Source organism: Rhododendron vialii, chromosome 3a (assembly GCF_030253575.1).
Source record: "Rhododendron vialii isolate Sample 1 chromosome 3a, ASM3025357v1".
Classification (NCBI taxonomy): Eukaryota; Viridiplantae; Streptophyta; class Magnoliopsida; order Ericales; family Ericaceae; genus Rhododendron; species Rhododendron vialii.
Window position 1 is genome coordinate 26,467,655 of NC_080559.1, and position 25,935 is coordinate 26,493,589.

The 25,935-nt window shown below is 37.6% G+C and overlaps 2 protein-coding genes across 3 annotated transcripts; both read right to left on the reverse strand.

The window, feature by feature from the left end:
* Positions 1–706: 706 nt before the first annotated feature.
* Positions 707–8,773, reverse strand: LOC131319242 (NO-associated protein 1, chloroplastic/mitochondrial). Of its 2 annotated transcripts, none has more exons than XM_058349409.1 (13): positions 8,302–8,773; positions 7,136–7,321; positions 5,893–5,979; positions 5,739–5,818; positions 5,517–5,598; positions 5,206–5,226; positions 4,616–4,661; positions 4,123–4,241; positions 3,424–3,537; positions 3,239–3,337; positions 2,853–2,942; positions 1,358–1,467; positions 707–1,236 (listed from the first exon to the last, which is right to left on the reverse strand). In XM_058349409.1, the coding sequence occupies exons 1-13, from the start codon at positions 8,716–8,718 to the stop codon at positions 987–989; spliced, it is 1,701 nt and encodes a 566-aa protein (XP_058205392.1). In that variant the 5' UTR covers positions 8,719–8,773; the 3' UTR covers positions 707–986. The 2 variants fall into 2 exon arrangements, with proteins under 2 accessions (XP_058205392.1, XP_058205391.1); XM_058349408.1 differs by having other exon boundaries at positions 3,239–3,346.
* A 10,180-nt stretch (positions 8,774–18,953) lies between these two features.
* Positions 18,954–21,148, reverse strand: LOC131319241 (probable aquaporin TIP5-1). The gene is made up of 3 exons (XM_058349407.1): positions 20,732–21,148; positions 19,987–20,237; positions 18,954–19,576 (listed from the first exon to the last, which is right to left on the reverse strand). Exons 1-3 carry the CDS (start codon positions 20,952–20,954, stop codon positions 19,205–19,207), a joined length of 846 nt encoding a protein of 281 aa, XP_058205390.1. The 5' UTR covers positions 20,955–21,148; the 3' UTR covers positions 18,954–19,204.
* Between the last annotated feature and the right edge of the window lie 4,787 nt (positions 21,149–25,935).

Genomic DNA, 25,935 nt, shown 5'->3' on the forward strand with positions numbered 1-25,935 from the left:
AAAATAAAAAGTAGATCTGACACTCAGGGAACAAAATGGGTTTTTGGTTGTTGTCCAACTTTCTTTTTTTCGTGACATGTGGATTTATATTATAAAATAATAGGTATTAATGTCAACCCAATGGGTTGATTATAGAAGGACTTATAACACTATTTTGGAAACATAGGCTTTTTTCTTGCAGCGTATATTGATATAAGACACATGCACAATCAAAATTTCCTCTACCATGCAAGTAGAAATATATGTTTGTGAACAAGCTCAAGCTCGAGTCAAGCTTCGATTGGCTTAGCTCATGCTTGGCTGGTTAAGTTTTCACTATGTTGAAGCTCGAGCTCATCAAAAATTTTAGTAATAAACCAACTTAAACACGGTAGAACTCAGGCTCAGCTTGTTCACAGCTCTAGTCAGGCCTAATGTTTTGCCCTCCTATACCCAATGGGAGACCCATTAGGCCCGTAGCTCAACCCTTCAATCCTATGTGAAATTTAGTTGATCGCAAGCAGAAAATTAATTCCGCAGGAAATTTTGGTAAACTGAAAGAAAATCTGTTCAATTCTTTGGTTTTGTGTTTCATTTTTCCCTCTTCACTAGGTGGCAGAATTTCCAAAGATTTTTCACCTGGTCCCCAAGTAGGTGTACTAGGAAAGGCTAAAACAGGCCTACAGGTTTGCCTTCGCAATAGAGGAAGTATATGAGTAGATAGAAATGTAAGAGTATAGAATCAGCCAAATCAAATGAAGAATAAACAAAATCGCCTTTCAACTACATCATGAATAATGCTGCCTTCGCCACCCTAACATTTCCGTCAACAAATCAAACGCTATGATATCAGCTCAACAATACAAACAAACCAATATACAACAGTTTTTTTTTTGTTGTCTTTGTAAATTTTTCCCTCTCTATATGCCTAGCCCAGTGTTTAGGGGGAGGCCACTCTACATTGAACTTTCGATTATTTATACAAACAGATTTCAAGAAAACTTGCATCAAAAATACCATTTTGGCCTAACTTCCAATTCCTTCTCTGTGAACTCTCGATACTGGTACCATTCTTCCCCCCCCTTGCCCACTGGCAAAGGAGGCCTAACAAAAATCTCAACCGGCTTGGGGACATGGACAACCAGAAGCAACTCTCTATCTGTTTCTTCTAGATTTGAATCGCACACTCCGGGAGATCTGCTTATTGGTTCAACAGCAATCCATCCAAGGCCAGATATAGCCACATCACGAGCAGGCCTAGAAATTCAACACCAAATCGGTAACTATCAGTGAGACAACTCTTCACAATTGAAGTCAAATATTAACCTGATGCGAAAAGGTACAACATAGCCATTTATTAAGTATTATTCAGTCAGACCTCTGTGTATCTTCAAACTCTATTTGCAATTGACGCTGTGTCTCAAGGCCCATCCAGTTGTCTCCCCGCTCCTTTCCAGTTGGAGGTGTCAATAGATTTCCAACTTCTCTCTGCAATAGCAAGGTGAGATCCTCTATTATCCAAACAGACAGGATATTTAACAAAAAGGGGAGATAAGTTTTTCAATGCCCATGCGCATGTGCCTGAAATGTACAATTGGTTAATTCAAAGGACTTTTTTGTTACGTCCGTTTATGGTTATCTTGCCATACGTATCAATAACTTCAAATGCAACACAGCCAACATAACAGGAATATCAAAATGCTGGTAATAAGATAAACTTAGAATTCTAACATGATATGGTATTCTATATTGGCACACTCAAATATCCAAATTGAAGCAGCTTCAACCAAAAGTGATTCATCAAACTCTTGCGGAGAGGCTGAAGTTATCTGCTGATTGGGAAACAGAATGAAGAGTTTGATATTTTTAAAAAATGAGGAGTCTGAGAAAAGGACTAATAATTCATATGCCTGAATGAGTTAACTAGCAAGAACGGCTTCCATACATATGATAGAAATGTGTCTCGATTGCAGGAATACCTAGGGAACATATGTGATATGTGTATTTTTTGTGTAGAAACGAGACAGTTAATGACCTAATGGATATGTAAAAGCTCATCTGTTAAAATTAGGGAAATGATAATGCCAAAACTGTTTTTGTTGGTGTCAAAACTCTAGTGCATAAAAGGCTTGTACAATGTGCAATGTATAAGACTATTATGCATTGGAGTTTTGGCACCAACAAAAACAGTTTTGGCATTATCACTACCCTAAAATTAACATAATCTTAATCCACTTTTGTCCAACCTAAAATTCATAGATAAAGTCTTTTATGAGCAAATAATATTTAAACTAACTTCATTCCTCGTTTCTTCAAGGGGGCAAAAAGTTCATCCAACAATGCATTTACTGACCACGACAATGAACACAGTATAGGTGTATTTATAAATTCGAAATTCAAATTCACACCCAGTGCATTGAAGATTGAACATGTGATGATATGTGATCCAATTCATCTACTTATGCCTTCTATGTTCTTTTCTTTTGGCACTTTGATGTGGGGAAATGTACATAGCAAGCTGAAGGTCTGCACCCACAATTATATTAAAACTAACATTATGAATCACGCTAATCCAAGAAGAGCTCAGACCTCATTTTGTCAACTACATCTTGGACATATCAATAACAGATTCTAGGTCCAGCAAGCATTGCAATCACTCCAGCTGCCAAATCTTTCCAATGATAAATGTTTAAGAGAACTGATGCACCAAATTTTCAATGCTATTAGATTTAGATTAACAAGCAATTGCACTATCTGTTTTCCATTCCTTGAGTCCTTTTTAACTATAACTACATATCCCCCCATGCAAGAAGTCCAATGCAAAGCCAGAAGTTGTCATTAAACTATGTACATGGAATTAAATAGTATACTACCTGATAAAATTCATCTGCATCAACTGTGGGAACCAAGTGAATCTGCAATGCTTTGGGCCCGTAAAATGTTAAACATGTCTGAGGGAGTGCCTGGAAAACAAAAGGAAGAGATTACAAGTTGAAACCAGTTAAGCTGCAAACTACCCATAACAGACCAATGGGCTTGTAGCCCAGTTGGCAACTCTTGGCTCTCCCTTGTGGGAGAACCTGGGTTCAAGCCCCATTGTGGGCGGTTTGTGGGTTCAGGGCTATGGATAACCTCTGAACCCCTGTGGACTAACTCACTAACTTCCCCTACTAACCCCCACTGATGTATACAATATTGGCAAAAAAAAAAAACACTACCCATAACAGTCTTCTAATAGAAACATGAGAACAAGGTTAACCTTTAAGACATCAATTCGAACAAGACCTCCCCAGAATATTGAAAAACCATTCAAGCCATTGGATCCAATTTTACCAGCCGCACATTCATCTAAAGTTACCTGAGAATTCTGGTTAGGCAAAGGACTCAGTATAACAGAAAACTCATCATACATTGGTGCTGCATGAAGTAATGGAGAAAACATACTGGAAATGACCGACCCCTGAGCCGACTTCGGGGAGCAAGGGAAGGTAAGTCCTCAGAATGAACCACTGCAGCTTGCCTATGGTGGAGATGAACTCCAGGTGTATCATACACTTTCTACATGATAGTGAAAAAAAGGATGTTAGAAGTGTTCCAAAGTTGGAAGAGTCGATCATGGTCTTACACTAATAGAAACTTGTGAAGCCCCAAGACCAATACAACAAAAATAGTTGACCACCAAAACAAACAAAGAAAAACGCTATGCAGGCATAAAAGGAAACAAGTAAAATGCCAAAATATACTAGAACATAATCCCCATGGATAAATCAATACACTTGCATGATCTTTAGTATTATTTCTCTTTAGCTTCCAGTAGTTACAGGCCTTAAATTTCAAGGGGCTGGTTTAATGGTTATTACTTATGGTATTAGACCAAAACGGTCTGCCAATCATATGCTTCAGTTAGAAAAATGGGGGAAAATGTCATTGCTCTTGTATCTACCATTACAAAGAATCTCTTTTCCTTGTGTGTTTGACCATTTCTCATTAACTGATACGTTTCTCAGCTTGGAAGTCCTGAATCCCAAACCGGGTACCACCACCTACAATCCCATAACTGGTTGCTCTAGGCTTTTGTGGAGTTATCAACACTACCGCAACAAGGCTAGCAAAGGAGAAAATAGACACATGAAAATTACATACCCCTCCTCCCATGAAAGCATCAATCTGAATTGGACCTAAAGTAGTCCCAGGAACAGCAGACTGTATTGGTCTGTATTTCTGTGCCGCTGCAGCAACTGGGTCCTTGTATGACATCATCTCTGGCTTTCACACATTAACAAGAAGTTCAAAGCAGAAAAACAGTGAATCACCTTCAGAGCATCATTAGAGGACGAATGTCAATGTAGCAAACAGGAAAGGAATAAAAAATTCAACCAGATTTTAAAAAACAAACACATGTATTAATAAACAATCCCATTTAACAAGCTCTGTGGTAAAGCTTTTGCTGCTCTAAAAATTTCTTGTTGTACTTCATTCAGGCCATAAGAGCTTTCTTTAATCGTAATAGCTATATAATTCGTCCGTTAAATGAGATGCCACACGAATCGACCAAAATTAAAAATATACCTACCTCTTCAATAACTTATCACTGTTCCCTTCAAGAAAACACATAAAACCAATGACTTTGACTTACTTAATAGTGCATTGATGAATGCCGATTTTCCAACATTAGCTGAGCCCTGTAATGAGAATTAAGTTTAAATTAATGAACATATGGCCATATAGGATGATTTGAGGGGACAAAAAAAACAGGAAAAGGAAAACTAATGCAATCACAAAATTACCAAAGAAGAAACTAGTAAATAATTAAAATACAAGCAAATGCTAAAAATCACACCCGCATTTCACCATATTTTTTGGTCATTTATTGAAAACTGACTCCCCAAAATACATAACACTGTTTTTCCATGTATGTACAAATTTTAGTGATGGTAGATGAAAACACATGCGTATGCATTTCAGAAATGACACCAACATAAGAAGTCCCCCCTAAAGTGTGCAAATATGGCTCCAACTCAGACAATGCAGAATATTGACCTATTTTTTTGAGGTGAAAACAGAATGGCCTGTGAAGGCACAGTGATGAAGTGTAGGATCTCAACTCACTATTTTGTTTTGGTTATGTACATACAAATGGAACATGCAATGTTAATAACAACACAGTTGAACATTCAAATGACAACTGTCCAAATCAGCTCAAGCTGCCAAGTCAAACTTACTTACCAGAATATACACGTCTCGTCCCTGCATGAAGAAATGTCACGGTCAGCGATTTTGCAGGGGAAACGCAAATCAAAGAGATGAGTCTCATTATTTACTAGGCTTAACCCAAATAATTACGTATTGAGACTGCCTATCTTTATAAATTAACTCGGTAACTACTGTGATAAGGAGAAGAAAAACATTGCGGAAGAATATGACAAAAAGGATGAGATTTCTAGAAGAGCTGATGTTGATAGAAAAAAAATTGCCAGGAGTCGAGCACAAGACCTCTGATGTTCATAGATATATATAACAAAAGAGGTGTCCTAAACCTTTTTCTCCCTTTGAATCTCAGACACAACTCCAGCAATCCCAACCAGAGACTTCGAACTTGTTAGGTGCACACTCACAACACTGAAAAATAGAAGATTCATTTGTCATATAAAACTTCCATATTTAAAGAGAAACCCCCCCCCCCCCCCCCCCCCCCCCCACACACACACACACACACACACACACAAAAGGGAAGCAAGTGCAAAAGGTGAAATACTTACTTGAGCTTCTTCTTCATTGTCGCTTCCACAACCCAGTCGCCGACACAATTAAAGTCGGTTCCTTTGGGAAGGAGATCAACCTTCACAAAAGTGCAAAGTGAAAATATGCACTGGTAACTTGATTGGAAACCAAATGATCGGTACAAGTAAATACCTTAGTCACAACCAGTATTATTGGATTTGCACCAGCAAGATCGCGCACACGAACCAAAAAACTTCCATTGAAGTCCACTATATCGACCTGCATAGGACATAAGATGATAAGATCACATGAATTTGAAATAAGTAAGAGTGAAAGTACATGGAGACCCTCTCAACTATCACTTTTTTTCACCGACACCCCCTCACATTTAAACTTGCCCATACAAACCCCCTCAACTACTCCCGTTACCCAAGTGACACCCTTCCATCTCAGAACCATTTGTGATGAACCCCTCATCCATAAATCGGATGAAAATACCCTTGTTGCATTACATACACCCTCTCTAACCCTTCTCTTTCTCCCCTCTACCCTCTCTCCCCTTTACCCAGTTCTAGAATCAACCAAAACAAAAAACAAAAAAAACGCTGAATTTCCTCCCAAAACAGATCTGGTTAGAACGAGAGAGAGAGAGAGAGAGAGAGAGAGAGAGAGAGAGAGAGAGAGAGGGGAGGACGAGGAGGAGGAGTCACCACCACCCGTGGTCACAACTTGCTTAGCATTCAACCCACCACCGCTGCCACCGAGGCTCAACCCAAGGCCCAACTCGAGCTCAAACCCAGGTTGTCCTCCTTCAACACCATCGATGCCAACCCGCCGGAGGGAATACCCAGTATACCTAGATCACCTTCCATCAAGAATCACCGAGAAAACTACGAAATCTTTCAGAATATTAAGAACGAGAAGGGATGAAAAGAGGAAGAGGGTTTTTGTGGGTGGTTGTTTTTGGGTATGGTTGGTAAATTGAAATGAAATATTGAATTCAATGAATGGATGAAGTGTTGTATATCTAGATGTATGTGATGTTACGGGAGTGATGATTTCTTTGCCAAAGAGTGTAGAGGAGGTCGAAGTCGAACCAAATATGTTTTTAGGAGGAAGAAGCATTTTTTATTTTTTTGTTGTAGGGTATTTTAGTCATTTCCTCCATTCCGCTAACGGAGTTAACATTTTTTTCATTTCCAGTAGTTGAGGGGGTCTGTATGGGCAATTTTAAATGTGAGGGGCTGTCAATGGAAAAAAGTGATAGTTGAAGGGGTTTTCATGTACTTTCACCATAAATAAGCTCAAATGAAATTAAAATCTTCACATCATAATGCAGTTCATTTCTCACAGTATGATAACACTACCCTCAAGGTCAGAGAAAGTCAAAACATCGAAGTTACCTCGTACTAAAAGTCTGAATAGGTAGCCTTACCAATTTAACAATCAAAGCATTCTCATGGCGCAAGTGTGATAGCTTCTCCCGAAGCTCTTCAGCAGTAACAAACTGCTTCCCACCAGAATAACCTCCATTTCCACCAACAGCAGTAATCATGTGCCCATGAGACAATAGTCGGCACCTTCCACAAAGAACTGTTCTAAGTTGGCGATGCTTCTTTTTCTGCAACCCAAACAACCAATTGGCATCAACATTTTGCTCCATATAGCTGAAGTTGTTTGATGTACCAACTCATATCAACCAAACCAAGTTCTACATTTAACCACCGCATATGTCACTTGGTATTATCATATCACCATACCGAGTTATTTACTTTCGGTGAAGTTTTCCACATTAAACAAACTAACCGCCCAATCACCACTCACAGGGCCACGACTAACAACTTTTGAATGCCATCTACATTTTCATAAGAAAACTACATCAGTCAACTTGCACTAGGGCAACGAAAAGATAGTGTCTAAAGGACAGTCATTCACTAACCCTTGGACCCCTTTGATTGGTGGGATTAGACATGGAGATGGAGGTCATTTCTCGCGTTTGAATGCAACAATTGGTGGAGGGATTAAATTCTTAGATATCTAATCCACTTGGCCTTGGGTTGTGCGGGCTGTAGCTTTGGCTATACAGATACCCTATGTGATGTCCTGCAATATGGATTGGCGCCAAACCTATGGAGAGGGGCTCCTCTGCTCCCACCCAAACTCCCTTTTAACTGGGGGGGGGGGGGGGGGGTGGGTGTTGAAACGAGTAGCCCCACAAAACATGGGCGGCAGTGGAATTGGTATTGGTAATCCCTTCACGAGTAGTCCAGGTACTTATTCAATGGGCTAATGTATTCTATAATGGTCAATGGAAAATTAGCCTCCTAAGGTCTAAATTGAAATTGAAATTACCAATTAATTTCATACGACCATGACAACCCCCAGTACCAACGGTTTTGTAACGAACAGCATCAACTGCAAACATCTGGTGGCCTGGTAGGCATTGTCATTCCACTCCACCAAACGCAAACTTAGCAAATAACCTAAACATGACCCATTTTCCAAACCAGCCACACTGCAAATTACCACGAACACCTGGTGGGCACATGCATTAACAAACACCAAAACTCAAACTAACAAACGACCCAAAAACAAAATTACCAATTCGTACGTCGGCGGGTCCACGTAACCAGGAGCATCCATCTCCAAAATCTGCAAAGGAGCCCCACACCCGTAACAGCTCGGAACAGCTATCGAGGCCTTCGTGGACCCACCCACTTTCTCCCTCTTCTTTTTCCTCTTAATCGCCGAGAGCACCTTAGCTGAATCCGCCAGGGCCTTTTGGTGCTCGAGGAATATATCCCCTCGGGTGGGCGCTGCCGCTCCGGCCCCTTCGGGCTCGGGTGCGGAAACCGGGGTTTGCTCGTGGGTGCGAGGTTGTACGGATTTGCAAAGAATTGGGGTTGGTTTGTGGTAGTGGAATGTGAGGGAGGTGCGGGTGGAGGTGATGAGGTGGGGAGAGAGAAAGATCGGAGAGAGAGTGGGGAAAGAGGATAGAGAGAGGGTTTTGGGCGCCATTGTCCGTTGAGAAAAAAACTGCGCTGAGACTGTGAGAGAGGAACGCGTGAAACGATTTGGCGTCCGGCTACCATGCCCCAGAGCGGTATTGGGGCATCGTGCCCCTGTTTTTTTTAAAACCGTTGGATCTTCTCTTTGAATCTCGGCCCTTGATCCATCCCCTCTCTCCTGTTAGCCTTCTAAACCGGTTAGAGCATCTCCTACAGCCAACAGCCACTGCAATTTGTCTCGCTCGTCAAATTTTTCAGGTATACCGAGCCAAAGCATGAAAAAACCTTACCCAGCAGCCTTGCTCCACCCTCGGCGATTTGCTTGACTGCTACAGTACCACGCTACCTCTGCCGTGGTACTGTAGCACTCGCTCCTTTCTCTCTGTCTCTCTCAACAATCAGATCTGTGCACAGCGACCCATCAGGTTTTCATCGCCGTCGCTGTCGACTCCAGCCAAGACAAGAATAGCCGGTGTGTGGTCGCCGTCGCTGGGCAAGTTCCAAAATTGAAGGTGTGTTCCAGTTCTTGTAGACTCAAAATCGAAATTGAAATCAAAGTCGACTGATTTTGGTGTGGGTTTTGATGCTGAGTATTGTTCTTGCAGCCTCGAAATCGAAGTCAAAATCAAAATCAATTATTTTTTGGTGGGTGTTGATGCTGTGATGTGCGATCTGTATGGGTTAAGGGCTGTAACGACCCGAATTTTTGACCCAATTTTTTTTTCTTAAATATAATATTATTATAGTTATTTTCTTTAATGCAATTCTTTTTTAAATACAATTATGCATGCAATATATACATGTATTTTTTTTAAATTTTTTCTACACACACATGCGTACATGCACACTCCTTCTCCTCCCTCACCTCAAACTCCTTCCGTCTCTCTGTCTCCTACTCAGTCTCTACTTCCTCCTTAACCCTAAAATCAAGCCAAATTCGTCCATTCCAAATCCCTTGAATCCAACTCCATTAAATTCACTCTTATCCTCTTTCACCAAAATTCTCCTATAAATACCCCACCCCCTTGACCCACGAAATTTACACCACAATATTCACCACGCCCCATCAGTACAAAAAAAGAGAGAAAAATCAGAGAAAACCAAGTTTCAATCTATGGAGTTTTAGAGAGAGAAAGAAAGAGAGAGAAAAAGTGAGTTTTGTACCAAGACCCGACCGAAATCCAATTCGATCGTTCCAAACTCTTCCCACAACTCCTAGCATCATCAAGTATCATCCAATTTGGTTCCAAAGTCTCCCGATCAAAGAACCCGCAGTCTTCTTCCTCAAAATTCAAGATTCGTTTTTGAAATCAATTCTATCCGATTAAAGGTATTATAATCCATTCCAACCCCTTCTCCAAGTATATTACGTGTTTATATGCTTAACCCTATGTCCTAAACAAAAAAAAAATATATAGTTCAATGCGCATTTTCTGCCGTATTTATCAATTTGATATTATTTTTTAGCTTGACACTTTATATGTAATTATTTATGAAGAAGATGACCTTTCTGATATTTGTTTACAATTTTTCTGATATTAATATTATAAAAAACTACTTCCTTGATATTAATTTCTTACAATATAATATCAACTTAGTATAAAACGTATTAATTATATCAGTTTAATTTATCTCGTAGATTAAGTTGGTTTTAAACGTTTCGAAACAACTTTGCGACCTCCCGAACACCATTTTTTACCCCCGAACTATTTTTCTTAGACTTTTCACACCTCAAAGATCATACCTTGTTAATTTCATAATTTATTTATTTATTTAGATATTTATTAATTATTTATTCGTTATCTTTCAAGATTTTATAAACGAAAAATATTTGCGACTTTCCAAACAATATTTTTAACACCCAGACTATTTTTCCTAGATTCCTCACACCTCAAAGATGTTATCTGGTTAATTTCATACTTTTTTTATTTAATTTACTATTTATTATTATTTTTACCGTGTTTTTCAATTAAAATTTCCTTACGACCTTATAAACCTTATTATAAATTCTAGAATAATTTATTTAGACTTTTTACCTTTCAAAGATGAAACGTTGTTAACCTCGACCTATCTTATTTATTAAATAATTTATTATCCATTTATTTTACTTTTAACAACTTTTATTCAATCTTTTTATTTAAAATAATCTCGCGACCCTCCGAACCCAACTTTTGACACTCAACTGGTTGCATAGGACCTTTAGGACTCTTATTAAGGTCATGATAAATATTCTAATATTTTTATCTAATTAATGTATTTAATTAATCTATTATCTTAGAATTAATTAATAAGAGCCCAGAAAATTTTTCCATTTAAATTACTTTAAAACTCTTACTTTATTATTGACATGGTGACCATACAAGATTAAGGGCAACGGCTCATCCATAAAAAGTTGCGTGATTTCATTATTTATTAATCGTTTTAATTATTATTGATTAATTGCATATTGTGCCGATACTTGATTTCAATGCTAGATTGGACCCTAGAGACATGGGGTGGTATTGCAAAATAGAATTCATCTAGACGATGCTAGATAATGGATAAACTGGAAAGTTTTTATTTTTAGATTGCCTGCAGGCGTGATTTTGAGATGTGATGAAAATGAAACTGGCGGGTGTCCAGTGATAAATTGATAGACTGGCGGGTGTCCAGTGATGAATTGATAGACTGGCGGGAGTCCAGTGGTGATTGTGATATGGTTTGTGAAGTGGTACATAAGATAATCGAACCCTAGTCGTGATTCAGGCATGATAAGCTTTCCCCTTATTGTAGTTATTGGGATGCATACTCGGTACATAACTTAGATGCATCTGCGACATCAAAGGGAAGTGATCTCATGGGACCGAGCATGGTTAGCGGTTGGGGAGGAAAGATCCCGCGGAGGAGATCTTAGATTACACGATAAGTTAATGGATAGTAATAAACTGGTTTATGTGGAACAAACTCTGTCTTGCTTTTTCGCACTACTATTATCCTGCTGCTTGCTAACTGTAAAGTAAGAGGGGTGGTTGGGTTGGATTATTCTACTGGGTGATTTATCACTCACGAATACGTCTGTATCTTGGCAAATCGTTTGCTTCGGCGATCAATTTGCCAGTGGGCACAGGATTCAATGGAGATGATTCAAAGATGGTGTAGTTCAATACGAAAAAAATATCAAGAACGAAGATTGAGTATGCTTCGGATTTGTATCAAGCCTAGAGTCAGCTCTGAAATTAATGTATTTTGAAATAGTAAATTTATCTTGTGACTGTAATAGCTAAACTTTATTTTGAAAAATTATATTTATTTAGCAAATTTTCTTAAGATTTTATTTTATATTGCTTCCGGAAAGTCGGGGCGTTACAAGGGCTGTAGTCTCAAGTTGAGGCGGTGGGTGTTGATGCTGGTATTGTCCTCACAGAAGTTTCGCAGTGGAAGAACATGAACAGTGGACTCACGAGTCAAGAATTTATGAATAAAAAATTGTTATTGGTATTTGAATAGGGAACTTGCCTAGGTTGTTGGAAAACTCATACATTTGCTGGCTAGCTAAACTAGTTTTTGACATAATTCCTAAGCATTTTGCCTAAAAAGTGATTAAGTCTGTTGGAGATGCCCTTATAACTCCTCTCACTCACTCTCTCTATCTTCTCTTCTCACACCAGATTCCCTAACGCCATGGCCATGCCTCTCTCTTCCTCTTGTCCTCCGCCATAGCAGTCCCTCTACACCAACTCCTCCACAGCATCTTGTCTTCTCAGACGCTCCTCCACAGCATCTTGTCTTCTCCTCCATAGCAGTTATTAGTCGAGGTACCTCCTCTCTCTCTCACCAAAACACACAAAGAGAGTGTGGGTTACGAGCCCCCCCCCCCCCAGCTCTGGGCCTAACACACACATAGTGTGGGTTGCTAGGGAAAATCGAAGAAGATTTAGGGTTTTGTAAAAATTGGGGCAGATTTAGGGTTTTGTTCCTAGACATTTTTTGGGCAGTTTGTTGCCTATACATGTAAAACCCACTAAAATTGGTTTCTGTTTGTTGAATTAGCCAAACATCAGATTTCTTGGATCTTATTTGAATAAAAACACTACCAAAATATATGTTAGTGGTCCAATTGGGAAATGAAATTAATTGGGTAGTTTATACTAATTGATAATGGGCATATTGAATTCAATATAGGTAGGAGTTTTAATGTTTTTATCTTTAATTGAAGAACACATCCGCAAGCCCAATTTTTTTGTAACAATGGTTCTTGAAATTTGATTTTGCTTGACTATTTTTTTTGTTTTGATTTTTTTTTTACTATAGGGAAACTTAGGTTTCCATTGTTGTTGAAATAGAGAAGAGGTGAATCGGATGTCATGGAGGGAAAGAGAGGAAGGGATGAAGAGAGGAAGACATGGGGGTAGTTTTGATATTTTAGCAAGTAATCTTTTTGAAATTAGTGGGTTCTGTTAAGTTTGTATCAAAAAGAAAATGGAAGGGGGTGTTTTTACATATCGTTCATCATATACTTTATTTCCAGAGTCAGATCGAGCGGAGGCCTGGGTTTGCATTTCTTACGTCTTTAGGATTGCCATGTGGTGGCTAGAGGGTGATCCTTGAAGGGAAATATACCAAAATTTATGAATTGGTCACATGTGTGTTAAAATACTTGGATGATTTATTTCAATACTTGGATGAGACACAAGTCAAAAAAGTTAGTATGCTACCATTTGAAAGACTGAAATGGCTTCCAATTCAAGAAGATGGTGATTGTGGCGTGCACACCGCCAAGTACTTTAATTTGGAGCAATTTATTGAAGACGAATTGATTATGGTAACAAACTAGTTTTACATATAATGTCATTTCTACTGGTTTATATACCCAGCACTTGTTCCTAATTATTGGTTTAATTTCTTAATTGTAGCTGAAGTTCAGGTCTGCAGAGGGTAGGATTGGCTTAGTTTTGGACTTGATCATGTTTGAATGAAACAATGTCAAGGAAAAGATTATGGAGAAGGCTAAAAAGAAATATCCCAACACTAAAAAGAAAAAGTGATGATATTGTGGAGGAAAAACTGCCCATATATTGCTGCTGATTGTGTAATATTTTGGATGTAAATGAAGCTACCTTTCTGTTAACATGGCTGTTGCCTTTTGGATGTATATATTGTGGCTCATAGATTGCTACTAATGATATTGTGGCTCATGTAGATTGCTGCCTTTTGATATTCAGAATTGCTAAAAACTTACGATATGTATTCAATGTCTTCGAAGCATTTCTTTGTTTTGATGAATTTTGAGAAATTTTATGTATGCTTCTTGTTAATGGAGGGATACCCTACCATTTTAGTGGTCATGTCATAAAACTAGAGGTGATTACCATGTCAAAGAACATACTTACCACGAATACAGGATGTACATAACTAAAACTGGATATGTCAGAACCGTTGCCGGGAATTGTTGAACATCCTTCAAAGTTGCTGCCTAGGATCTGGGCCTGAACACTATTTGGATTTGTTAACCATCCAGCGGTCTGTATAGTTTAAAAGTTATAATAATTAATGAATGGACAAATGGATAATAGTCTATTACATGGCTACATAATAAGAGACTTACCAAATTAGGTTCGACACTAGATTCACAACCATTGACAGTGAATGATTGTGGATAATATGCAGATGAGTCTCGCCCAGTAAAAGATTGTGGGTAATATGTAGATGAGTCTCACCCAGTGAATGATTGTAGGTGAACATTATCCTTTCGGACACTAAAGTCTTTCACTTTGGCATATGTATTATAGAATCTTTCTCCATCCTCATCCGAATTGAATATCATTTCATAAACATCTTCTTCCGTTAATGCATCCAACCGATAATCGTCAAATCTGTCGTCATCACCATATCTGTCATCATCACTAGCGTCATCACTAATGTCTATCACTACATTCTTCCCTTTAAAATTGTCATCCATCTATCTGAATCTGGTAAAATACGACCATAATCCGTGGTAAGTGTTTTTATATATAGTGGTAAAAAAATGCGACATATTATGGAGATAATTCTGAATATGGTCAAATACGACCATAGTTTGTGGTAAGTATTTTCATATATCGTGGTAATCAATTGATATACATTATGGTCATTTTTATCTTGACAAACCAACAACAAACCGAAAACATAATCATTGACCTTTTGCTAAAAAAAATAAAATTATGTTCAATATCTAAGAATCACAACTTAAATAAGACTTCATAATGTGGATAAACTTACTTGGTCAAATTCTTCAATTTATTATTTTTGAAAGTTAGAGAGTTCTTCAATATTTATTTCCTGAGACAAGAAGAAATATGTGTGGAAAAGTGAAAAATCAGATGGATAAATTTGAGGAGTTTAAGGTAGGTAGGGAGGAATTTCGTATCTTTAGTGGCATAATGTGGGGGTAGGTAAGCATTTATTGCACAAGTTCGAAAGTAAGTGAATCCTTTTCGAAAGGTAAGTACTAGCAAGAATTGTGGTATGTACACATATACCATGAAGTAACAGCCGAATATTGTGATGGTAACAAAAATCAGATGGCGTGGTATACATAGCCTAATTTTGTGGTAGGTATGACATTGATGACAGGTAGATATGTATTTATGTAACATAACTAATGCACCATAATAAGGGTAGTTAATAAGGTAACTACCACAACAAATGTGTTGTTACTTAGTTCTACTTAATTTGTATTACCTTGTAATTAAAGCATAATATCTTAATGATTAATGAAACTAAATAATGTATTGAATGGGTCATTAGAGATCAATAGTTAGTGGTTACTCTTACATTAGCCAATTGTATCAATCACTTATTCATTGCAACTAAGATTACTGTTAACTAATATTTCTACTAATAACATTGATCACTATTAACCTACTTTAACCAATTCATTTTAGCCAAGTATATTAATACACAATCATCACTATATCATCACTTATTGAATATGATCAATCAATTAAGCTCTCAGTCAAATGATTCTGACTACCATATAGTTGATTATAGAGATTAATCGTCACCCTACCACCAATTAAATAGTCTAATGTCAATTATAATTGCTAATTGTTATAATATCACGTTAAACGATTGCATACATCATTTCAAATAAATTATTTAAATATAATTAGGAGATTATTACAATTATATGGTTTATATTTATTATTTTTAAAAATTTGTTATAAGAAACATATATACACAAAGTAAAAATTTAATGGAATATATTAACAACATTAATTGTAAATTATTCAAAACAATAAATGAATAAATATTTCTCAATAATATTTGTAAAATACCTTTTAATTAAAAATAATTTAATGAAATATATTAAAAACATGAATCTAAAATCAAGGCAATTTTTTGGCTTAAATATTTAGTTTCAAAAATTTGTTATAAAAAATTTGTTTACAAATTAAAGATTATTAAATTAAAATTATATTTTCACCCAATATTTGATAGTCTATTACACAAATGATTAGGAAAATGACAAATAGTAGGGTGAATATGACAAAAAGTGGTGTGAACTTATAAATTTTCAATTATTCAAAAAATTCTTGCAAAAAGAAACATTTTTCCATCAAAAAAATTTATTTTCCCGCCAAACAGGCTACCCAGAGAACAAGTTAGAGAGAGAAAGGGTAAAAACGTTGAATTGTAGTCTTTTATTGTGATAAGTATACAATATTTTGTGGTAAGTGTCAACATAAATTATGGTAAGTATAATGACGTTTTTTTAAAAAAAAAAAGGCAAAATCACCCTACTTTTTGGGAGTGGTTTTGATCTAAGGGTTGAGATTCACCCAAAACCTGATCTAAAGGCTCATATTAAATGAGGGCATCATAGAAAAATTGGTTTGTTTGAGATATCCGTAATTCAAACTAATGTTTTGAAATTCGGAACTCGAAGCAGAGCGGGTTATTGGTTCAGCCGCAATTAAACGGGATTAAAATTGTGATATCATAAATATGTTTATTATATTATATAACTATATATTGGAAATTAAATATTAATTTAAAAATATACTTTAGAAAATAAAAATCCTCTAAAATAAGTTACAGTATCAAGTAAAAATTCATTGTTTGACTTTATATTATGTGATTCTACACCTTATTTATTATCATTTTTTTATTTTGAACGGCATTTATTCATGCACTGTTTTTCTAAGGTTCTTATTTTTTGTTTTGCCAAACAGGTCATTCTCTCTCAATACAACAGCTTTAATTAAAAAAAATAAGTGTTTATCTTTTTTTAAAAATAAATGCTTATTTTTTTTAACGAAACGGGGCCTCGTTCTACGGTTTATCCATTCTTAATATTGTTAAGATTTTATTTCACATTGCTCATCTCATATATCCAAGCTTGGTTACTATATTTTAGAGCTAACTTCATCTATAGCCAATTAGTTTTATGTCTAAACCCTAAAAAAAAAACCTTCGCATTTGGTAGAAGTGACATTTCTGAAACCTCAGGGGAAGTCCGTGCATTTGTCAGATACCTCAGGGGAGGCCAGTGAAATTTACCGGTTCTTAAATTGTTTACGTAGTCAGAGTCGGACGAACCGAAGGAGGAACGAAAACCCTAGCCGTGGTGTATATATACCAGTTAATTGTACGAAGGAAGAAGAAGAATGATGGTAAGGTTCATAAAGAATGGTATTCGGTACAACACTGAAATCAAGGGGGAAGAAGAAGAAGAAAGATGGTAAGGTTCATAAAGAATGGCATTCTGTACAACACTGAAATCAAGGAGGGAGTTACCAACATTGAGGAGGAAAATACCAAAAGCCAGGATGAAGATGAGGAGGAGGAGGAAGACGAAGACGATGAAGAGGAAGATAATGATGACGGAGATGATAGGTGCTTGGCAGCCTTGTCGGGCACACATGCAGACACTGCACAGTCTGCGCAGAACTAATGGAGGCTTCCAAAAGATTAAGTTCCAGAGACATGCGTGAGCAGGTGCGCAAAAGGCGCAAGAGAAAGTACTCTCCTGTTGCCCTGATGCACCCCGGACCCTTGTTAGCGGCAGAGTATGATGCACAAATTCAGGACAAATGGTTACTCGCAATGGTACAGCCAACGAGAGAATTGAGCTCTCTTGTGCATAACCTTGAGGCCAGGGCAGAAGATGATGCTATTGCTCAGGGTATCCGAAAGAGTTTCATCATCTTCGAGGTAGATGCTGGCGCTAAAGATGGCAGGCGGCTATGTCTTCGTTGCAACTTGAAGGTTTTCCCTGCTATTGTCGTCATTGAACCCAGTACAGGATTTGACATGTGCTTAATTAGTGGAGTGCGCTTAATGGGTGGAAGGGACGACGTATGCGCTTCTGGATATTCTAACTTCGTTTTCTGCAGCGAGACTCGAAAGAACATTTTCTAAAGATTTGCAGCAACCTCTTCAAGGAAAATCTGCAACCTGACAAGGCTGTCACATTGTAGGGGTTTGGAGCTAGCATTGCTTTTTACTTCCGGCTTGTGGCGTTAATGTTTGTTTCCTTACTGTTTGAACTGGGAATGACCGTTACTAGTGTCACATCGGAGGTTTGTTTTTCTTGTAGTGGCTGATGGTTTCAGTAAATTGGTGATGTTTTTGAAATAGCTTAATTTGATGTTATAATTTATTTTACATCACTTATCTCAGTCATATTCCAAGCTCGGTGAATATCTATTCTAGAAGTTGTTTCACCTATAGTCAATTGGTTTTAGGTTGGAACCCTTTAAAAAATCTAATAGTAAATACTATGATCAAAAGGGAAGCCAATACATGGCGTTTGAATTCGATTATAGAACCTGAGTACTTTTGCCGGAGTTGCACCGTTGCTGGAGATATGTGGCAATTGCAAAGGCGGGGGAGTTGAGGTGTCGTGGAACTGTGGAAGAAAGGGAGAAGGGGAGTACGGGAGTTCTGATTTTCCTACCTAGAATTCTAATCAGAAAGCGGAACATTGTTCTTGGAATCTAGACGGGTCGCCCGATTGCGGGTTCGGCCACTGGTAATTCCGGATCTATCCGGGTTTTACCTTCAAACTGTTTTATGGGGTATCCGGACTGGAGACATGACGGCTGGTCGACGATTCAACCGATTCGACCGGCTGTGTGGACTTGGGTAATCCAAACACAAAGGGTGGGACCTCCCACCTAGGATGGTAAACGAACCGAATGACTCAAAGAATTCGTTGTTCAAATTTGGTTTGAAAACTTTAACGAGCTTCAAAAACATGTTCAAGCTAAAATCAGGCAATAAAAACATGTCCATGTTGTGGGTATCAGCCTGAATGTATTTAAGATGCATTTTTAGTCATCAGGCTTTGAACCTTTAAGAGGTCAGAGCAATACCTCAACTTTGTAATTTGCTACACGACATTTATTTTTTAGGAACTAATTAATTACCTAAAACAATGAAGCACCCAACTTAGCTTCCAAAGCAACTAAAACAAAACAAAAATCAATTACACAGAAGCAAAGAAATTGACAGAGGCCCAACATTTCCTATGTTTAAACCCCAACCCTATCTGCAATAGCCGGCACTTGAACAGGGAACACCACATTGTCATATAGGATACTCGCAAGTGCCGATCCGATCAATGGTCCGACCCAATAGACTGCATGGTTCTTGAAACTGCCACCGACAAGAGCAGACCCAAATGAGGTAGCCGGGTTCATCGACCCACCAGTAAATGGCCCGGATGCCAGTACATTTGCTCCTGAAACGAACCCGATTGCCAATGGTCCAATGGCTCCCAGTGGACCACGTCTCGGGTCACCGGCTGCATAGACAGTGTACACCAAAGCAAATGTCATCACCCCTTCCAACACGGATGCTCCAAACCCGGTCATCTCTTGTGGAATCCCGTGGGTTGGAACGTGCTGCAATGTGCAAAATTTTTGGTTAAGAACAACATGGTTATAATCAATTAACTTTGGCTATCAGAAATGATCAGATGGGACATTCCTTCTATTTTATATCCATCTTTCTTTAGTTTTTAACGTTGTAATAAAGAGATGAAAGTTAACAAAAACAACAACAATGGGACAAATTTCCTAAATGCTTCTTCTTAGGATTTCATTGGTGCCAAGAGATACCATAATAGTGGTATGCTACGAGTCTGCCTTAGCACCAGGTAAGTTTAGACTCTATACATTGTGTTACCACTTAGCAGAGTCCTGTGTTTTTAATATGCAGTCGCTATTCGTAATAACGTCTGCTCTATTTTCTTTGTGCACGTAATTGCTCAGAACACCATCTCTAAAAAAAGCAACTTTTTTCCATTTCATACCTGTGAGACTGTGGTTACTTTCAAGAGAAGACAAGCCATAACAGAGGCAATCAACTGCGAAATCCAGTAGAAAATAGCCACCGGGACGCTGATGTGGCCCCCAACCGCCATCCCAAACGTGACAGCCGGATTCACGTGGCCACCGGAAATATTGGCCGAAATGTATACGGCCACTGCCAATGAAAATGCGTTTGCAATGGCATTCACAATCAGGCTAGATGGATCAATTGCAGCGTCTGGCACCATTTTCCCTGCAACATCCATCCCAAACACTTTCACTATTTTGCTAATCAAATAGTATTCTTCTATTGTTCGATCACTACTTCGAAGTTACGGAATTAGAGTGTGTTTGGTCCAAAAAATCTGTTTTATTCGACTGTCTTTTCGGTCATTTTTTCTGATTTTTTTGGGTCAAATTCACGTCACGTTTGTTAGATAAATTATTTGTATTGACGAACAAAATGTAAAAGTAGAAATTTATATCGGAAAGTCCCAAACAATTTACTAAAGGCGGAAAAAGTTTGAAAAAAACTGAATTTTCACGCGTTTAGGTTCATTTTATCTCGACCTTTTAAACTTGAAGTACTAATGTACTATATTTTTTCAATTCCTCCCGTTTAGGCGATGATTAATCACAAATTTTTTTTACGAGAAACTAAACTAATAATCGGTAAACAGCCTTTTTTTTTTATCAAAATGAAGTTAAGCAAAACGCATTCCAATATCTGGACTAAAGAGCACTCACTTGAAGACATAACGGACCCAACGGTGGCAAAGACGAATATGAACGTGGAGATGAACTCGGCAAGGTAGGACCTGAGAGCGTCTGGCGTCACCGAGTGCTCCAAACGGGACGTCAGCGACGCCATTGACGAATAATAAGGAGTAGAACAAGACAGGGCTTTCAACGTATCGGAGAATCCGCTCATCAGAAAGATATGGACAAGAAAATTAGCGTTTGTGTGCATATATATACAGAGTTCGAACAAACAGGGGTTGCGACGGTTCAAGAATAAAGGCGTGAAGTTTCAAATCTTAACCGTCTATCCACGTGGCTGTTTTTTATTGGTCTGTTTCGGTGCTCTTCAGTTTTGTGCCGTTAATTTAATTGGATTTCCCGCGTTGGGCTTGTAATTTCGGGTTTTGACCCAATATTCGTCGTGGGTTTGGGCCTAACTTGATAAAGAAATGTTGTTCGCAGATCCGAACCGGTGGAGAGGTATGTCGGGAACGGTTCGATATGTGTGCGCCACCATCCAGAGTTTGTCGGGACTGATGTGATCGGACAGTTCTAAACACATTTGTATTTGAAAATTATGCACTTTCTTTCTATTGTCGTAGTATTGCCCTCTGCCTTCGAATCTATGCTCCTGCTCTTCAACCTTCACTCTTACAAATTTCAATGATACGGAAAATTTTCAAAATGCACATTCATGCTCTCGCTTCTGCTCATGCACACACATTAAGTCTTTTGTCACTTAAGTTTGTCCCAATTTTGAGAAATTATTCAGTGTACACCATTGTGTAGTGCCCAAGACTCTTTTTATACGTAGATTAGGATGGAGTCATGGAGCCTACACCCTCTCTTGGACCCTACACCAACATTCCATAGAAAGATTTTCAAGGAAGAAAACAAAGAGAGGATGCGAATAGTATCTGTCAAACACTATGGTGAATTGGTGATGTTGAGAAGTCAGGGGCGGAGGTATGTAGGGCCCGGAGGCTCCGGCCCCGGCTCCCTGAGCGTCCGAGTTTTAAACAATATATAAATGTATATAAAAAAAATGTAACACATGCATGCATGTATATCCCCTCCCTCCCTCCCTCTCCACCACCCCTCTCTCGGCTTTTTCTCTCTCTCCACCACCCCTCTCCTCCAACCCCACGCTGCCACCACCTCCTTCCACTTGCCTAGCCACCAGCCTTTAACCCCAGAAGCCATCCAAAAGTCAAGTTCACTCACCTCCCTGCTCACCCAAGAGCCATGTTCATCCCCCTTTGGAATCCGAAAATTTCTTCTAATCCACTAACCTCCGAGCATTAACACCACTGCGCCACCTCCTGCTTGTCCCTGCTACACTTGGCACGACCCCTACAACCCTAATCTGACCCTTGGATCACCACCATTAATGCCACCTTAACACCTCCACATCCAAATTCCCTATAAATACCCACCCCCACCTCCATTGGAGCACACACCTCTCTTCTCCACTCCCTACCATTACTAAAACTCGAAGGAAATCAGAAAAGAAAGCTTCAGTTCAATGGATTTCTAGAGAGAGAAAGAAAGAGAGAGGAAAGTGGGTTTACTAGGTGCACTCAACCGAAACCCTAATTGACCATACATATCAACTCCTACGACCTATAGTATCACCAAACAATCACCAATTCAATCCCAAAGTCCCTCCATCACCGTAACCGAAGTCATCTCCTTCAATTCTCCAAAATTCGTTTTCAATCCAATTCGACAAAATCAAGGTATTATAATCCTTTCCATTAATTCCTCAAGTATATTTATATGTTTTTAGGCCTAGCACATAGCTCCATAGGGTCCTATGCATCAAAAGCATGCAAGAAAACAAAAACAAAAAAAAATCAAAAACTGTGTTGCACCTTGCGGCCGCAACCTTCGGGCCGCAAGAACCAGGTGAAACCTTGTGTCCGCACTCCCCACCGCAAACTCCCCTCGGTTTGTTTAAAAATGGTCCAAAATGATTTTGCGACCTCCCAAACAATATTTTTGGCACCCGGGATATTTTTTCTAGACTCCTCGTATCTCAAAAATGATATCTTGTTAATATCAATAATTTATTATTATTATCTAATTAATTAATTATTTCACAGAGTTTTAATAATAATAAAAAACTTGCGACCTTATAACTCATGTTATTTTTGTCAAATAATTTTAATTAAGACTCTCCATAATCCTAAGATCAAATCTTGTTGAAATCTACATATATTATTTAACAGATTATTTATGGTCTAATTATTTTAATTTCGATAGTCTTTGATAATATATTTATTTAGAAAAAATCCGCGAACCTCCAAACCCCAAATTTTGATAACCCGAACATGATGCTTAGGATCATAGGACCCTATTAAGGTCATGATCATTATTACAAAATTTTATTCTAATTGATGTATTTAAAATTTCTCATATCTTAATATTAGATTAAATCAAGTATATACCATTTAATCTTTTCTTTTGTGATAAAACTCATTATTCTAACCAATTCCTTTTCTTTTAAGCCTCAATAAATAAAAGTAAAATACACCACGGATCAAGTGAGGGATCCCTCACTTCGTTAAAATGCGGGACTTTCATTTCCCGATTAAATTTTGAAAATCCAAACCGTTCAATGTGTGCAGAACGTGATTTTAAGGGTTCCCGCGAGAAATCAGCAAAAAAAATTACCGGGAAGGGCTTCATCCGAGCAGTTTTTTTTGAACCGTTCAATGAAAACTGCTCGGATGAAGCCATTCCCAGTCATTTTTTTTGCTAATTTCTCGCGGGGACCCTTAAAATCACGTTCTGATCACTTTGAGCGGCTTGGATCATCGAAATTCAATCGGGAAGGGGAGTCCCGCATTTTATTAAAATGCGGGATCCCTCACCGGAACCTAACTGAAGTAAAATAAGTAGAACCTTAGCGACATAATGATCAAATATTAATATTTTATTAGTAACATTAAGTTTATTTTTCTACTAAAGATTTTACTTTATCGTTTTTACAACTTTATAGTTATAATCATCTTATTATTATATTTTTTCATAATCAAACTTGTAAAATTCGATATTTGTTTCCATACAAGATTAAGGACAACGGCCTATCCATAAAATGTTATGTGATTTACTGTTCGATATTATCATGTTGCTATTCCAATATTCCGCATCTTATTTTATATTGTTCGATTCATGAACTTACATGTTAGATCGAACTTAGCGATATGGGTTGGTATACGCCAGAAATTACCTAGACGTTATTAGGTAAAGGAAAACTTGGAAAGTTTCAGGAATAGAGGTTGCCTGCAGGCAGATGTTGAGTGGTGATGTGATTTGAAATAGGTGCTAACAGGTGTAATACCTCTAATCTTAATTATAATTAGAGTTTGATTATGTGCTATGTTTTGAGTCAATTATGTGAGTTAGGAGTCTATTTTACTTGTTAAATGAATTATGGCACATGATAGGCCATGTACCCACACACACATGATAATCTTTCTTGAAGTCTGATAAAATAAAAGAGGCGAGAGGTTCTAAACTTCTACGTTGTTCCTACCTTGTATCTATCTTTAACGGAGAGAGAGAGAGAGAGAGAGAGAGAGAGAGAGAGAGAGAGAGAGAGAGAGAGAGAGAAGCGGTGAAGAGAAGAAAAAGGGGGAAATTAGGGAAAAACCTGTTGACTTTGAATTGAAGACTTGTGTCATGACCCGAAATTCGGGCCAATATTTTTTTTGAATAAAATTAAATATTTTATTGAAGTATATTTTTTTTGTAATTATAATTGATTTTGTTAATTGATAGATCTAAACCTAGACTTTCTAGGAAAAACCCTAATCCTACTTCATAATCCTAAAAAATTTAGGATAAGATTAGATTGGATTGTGTTAGATATGATTAGGATAAGATTAGATTGGATTTTGGATTTTATTAGATTTGATTAGATTGGATTTTATTAAGATATGAATGGATAAGATTGGACTAGATTAGATTTTATTAGATATTATTTAGATTTTGTTAGATATTATATAGATTTTATTGGATATTATATAAGATATTGTTAGAGATATTAAGATTTGATTGGATTTTATTAGATATTATAAAGATTTTGTAGGTTTTATTGGATATTATAAGATTTTATAAAATTTGATTAGATATTATTAGATATAGTTGGATTTTCTTAGATTATATAAGATTTGATTTAAATATTATTAGATTTGATTTAGATTTTATTGGATGTGATCAAGATACACTAAGATTCTATTAGCCTCCTATAAATAGGCCTCCCTTCTACCTACAACATCACGCCTCTTCTCATTCCAATTTTAGCTGAGAGAGAGAGAGAGAGAGAGAGAGAGAGAGGAGAAAGAAACTTGAGAGTTTATTTTATAAATAGTTATAGATGTTTTGAAGGGTGGATATTGGTGGAAAAATATTTTTAAGGCATTGATTCGTGGACAAAACGGCCGGTTATATTTGAGATAATCCGAGGAGTATACGATATGCTTCCTACTTCCGGAATCTTTTCTTCACTCTCACCTTTATACTCATTTTGATTATCTCGTGATTTTCGTTCAATCCTATGGAATATTGTTGAAAAGTGGAATAATTGGTATTGAATATGATGTTGTTGATTGAGTACTATGGAATTGTTTCGTACATGGATCGAGTGAACTCATGCACCAATAGCCTATCCAATAGCCAGAATGGGTCGAGGATGACCCGGTGAGGAAGGAGTTGGGGGAGGATCACAGGTCAGGTACTGAGGAGGACATGATATAAGGTTCTTTGTGATTGTTGCTTCGACTTGGTCGATTATCGTTTCTTGATTCCACATATGAGCTTTGTTATTCTGTTGTATCGTATGCTTCCCAGATAATATCTTTTTCAAGAGTGGAGCCGAATTAGTGGAAATTGAATCAGAGCATTTAAGGATTAATTTGGAGAGGTTTTGGAAGAGTTGATAATTTTGGAGCATCTAGAAGATTATTTAGAAGGCGGCTTAAGTTTATTTTGGTGATGTAATTTATTTATGGAGAAAATAGGGGCCTAGAAGTGTTTGAAATACAGTGTATTTTGGAGTTTATTTTTAAAAAATAGCGGGGCGTTACAACTTGACTTGGTAATTTATGCTTCTCCTCCTTGATCACATGTTAGGGTAGTTGAATTCCATGTCTAAGTGATGAATTTTATGGGTCTTAGTTTAATCACAAGTTGAATTAGGTAGA

Coding starts and splice junctions, on each gene's coding strand:
- LOC131319241 (XM_058349407.1), bottom strand. CDS start 20,954: ATGCACACAAACGCTAATTTTCTTGTCCATATCTTTCTGATGAGCGGA. Junction 20,238..20,731: donor TGGGTCCGTTATGTCTTCAA/GTGAGTGCTCTT, acceptor TGGATGTTGCAG/GGAAAATGGTGCCAGACGCT. Junction 19,577..19,986: donor AAGTAACCACAGTCTCACAG/GTATGAAATGGA, acceptor TGCACATTGCAG/CACGTTCCAACCCACGGGAT.
- LOC131319242 (XM_058349408.1), bottom strand. CDS start 8,718: ATGGCGCCCAAAACCCTCTCTCTATCCTCTTTCCCCACTCTCTCTCCG. Junction 7,322..8,301: donor ACCCGCCGACGTACGAATTG/GTAATTTTGTTT, acceptor TTTGGGTTGCAG/AAAAAGAAGCATCGCCAACT. Junction 4,242..4,615: donor ATTCATCAATGCACTATTAA/GTAAGTCAAAGT, acceptor TGTGAAAGCCAG/AGATGATGTCATACAAGGAC.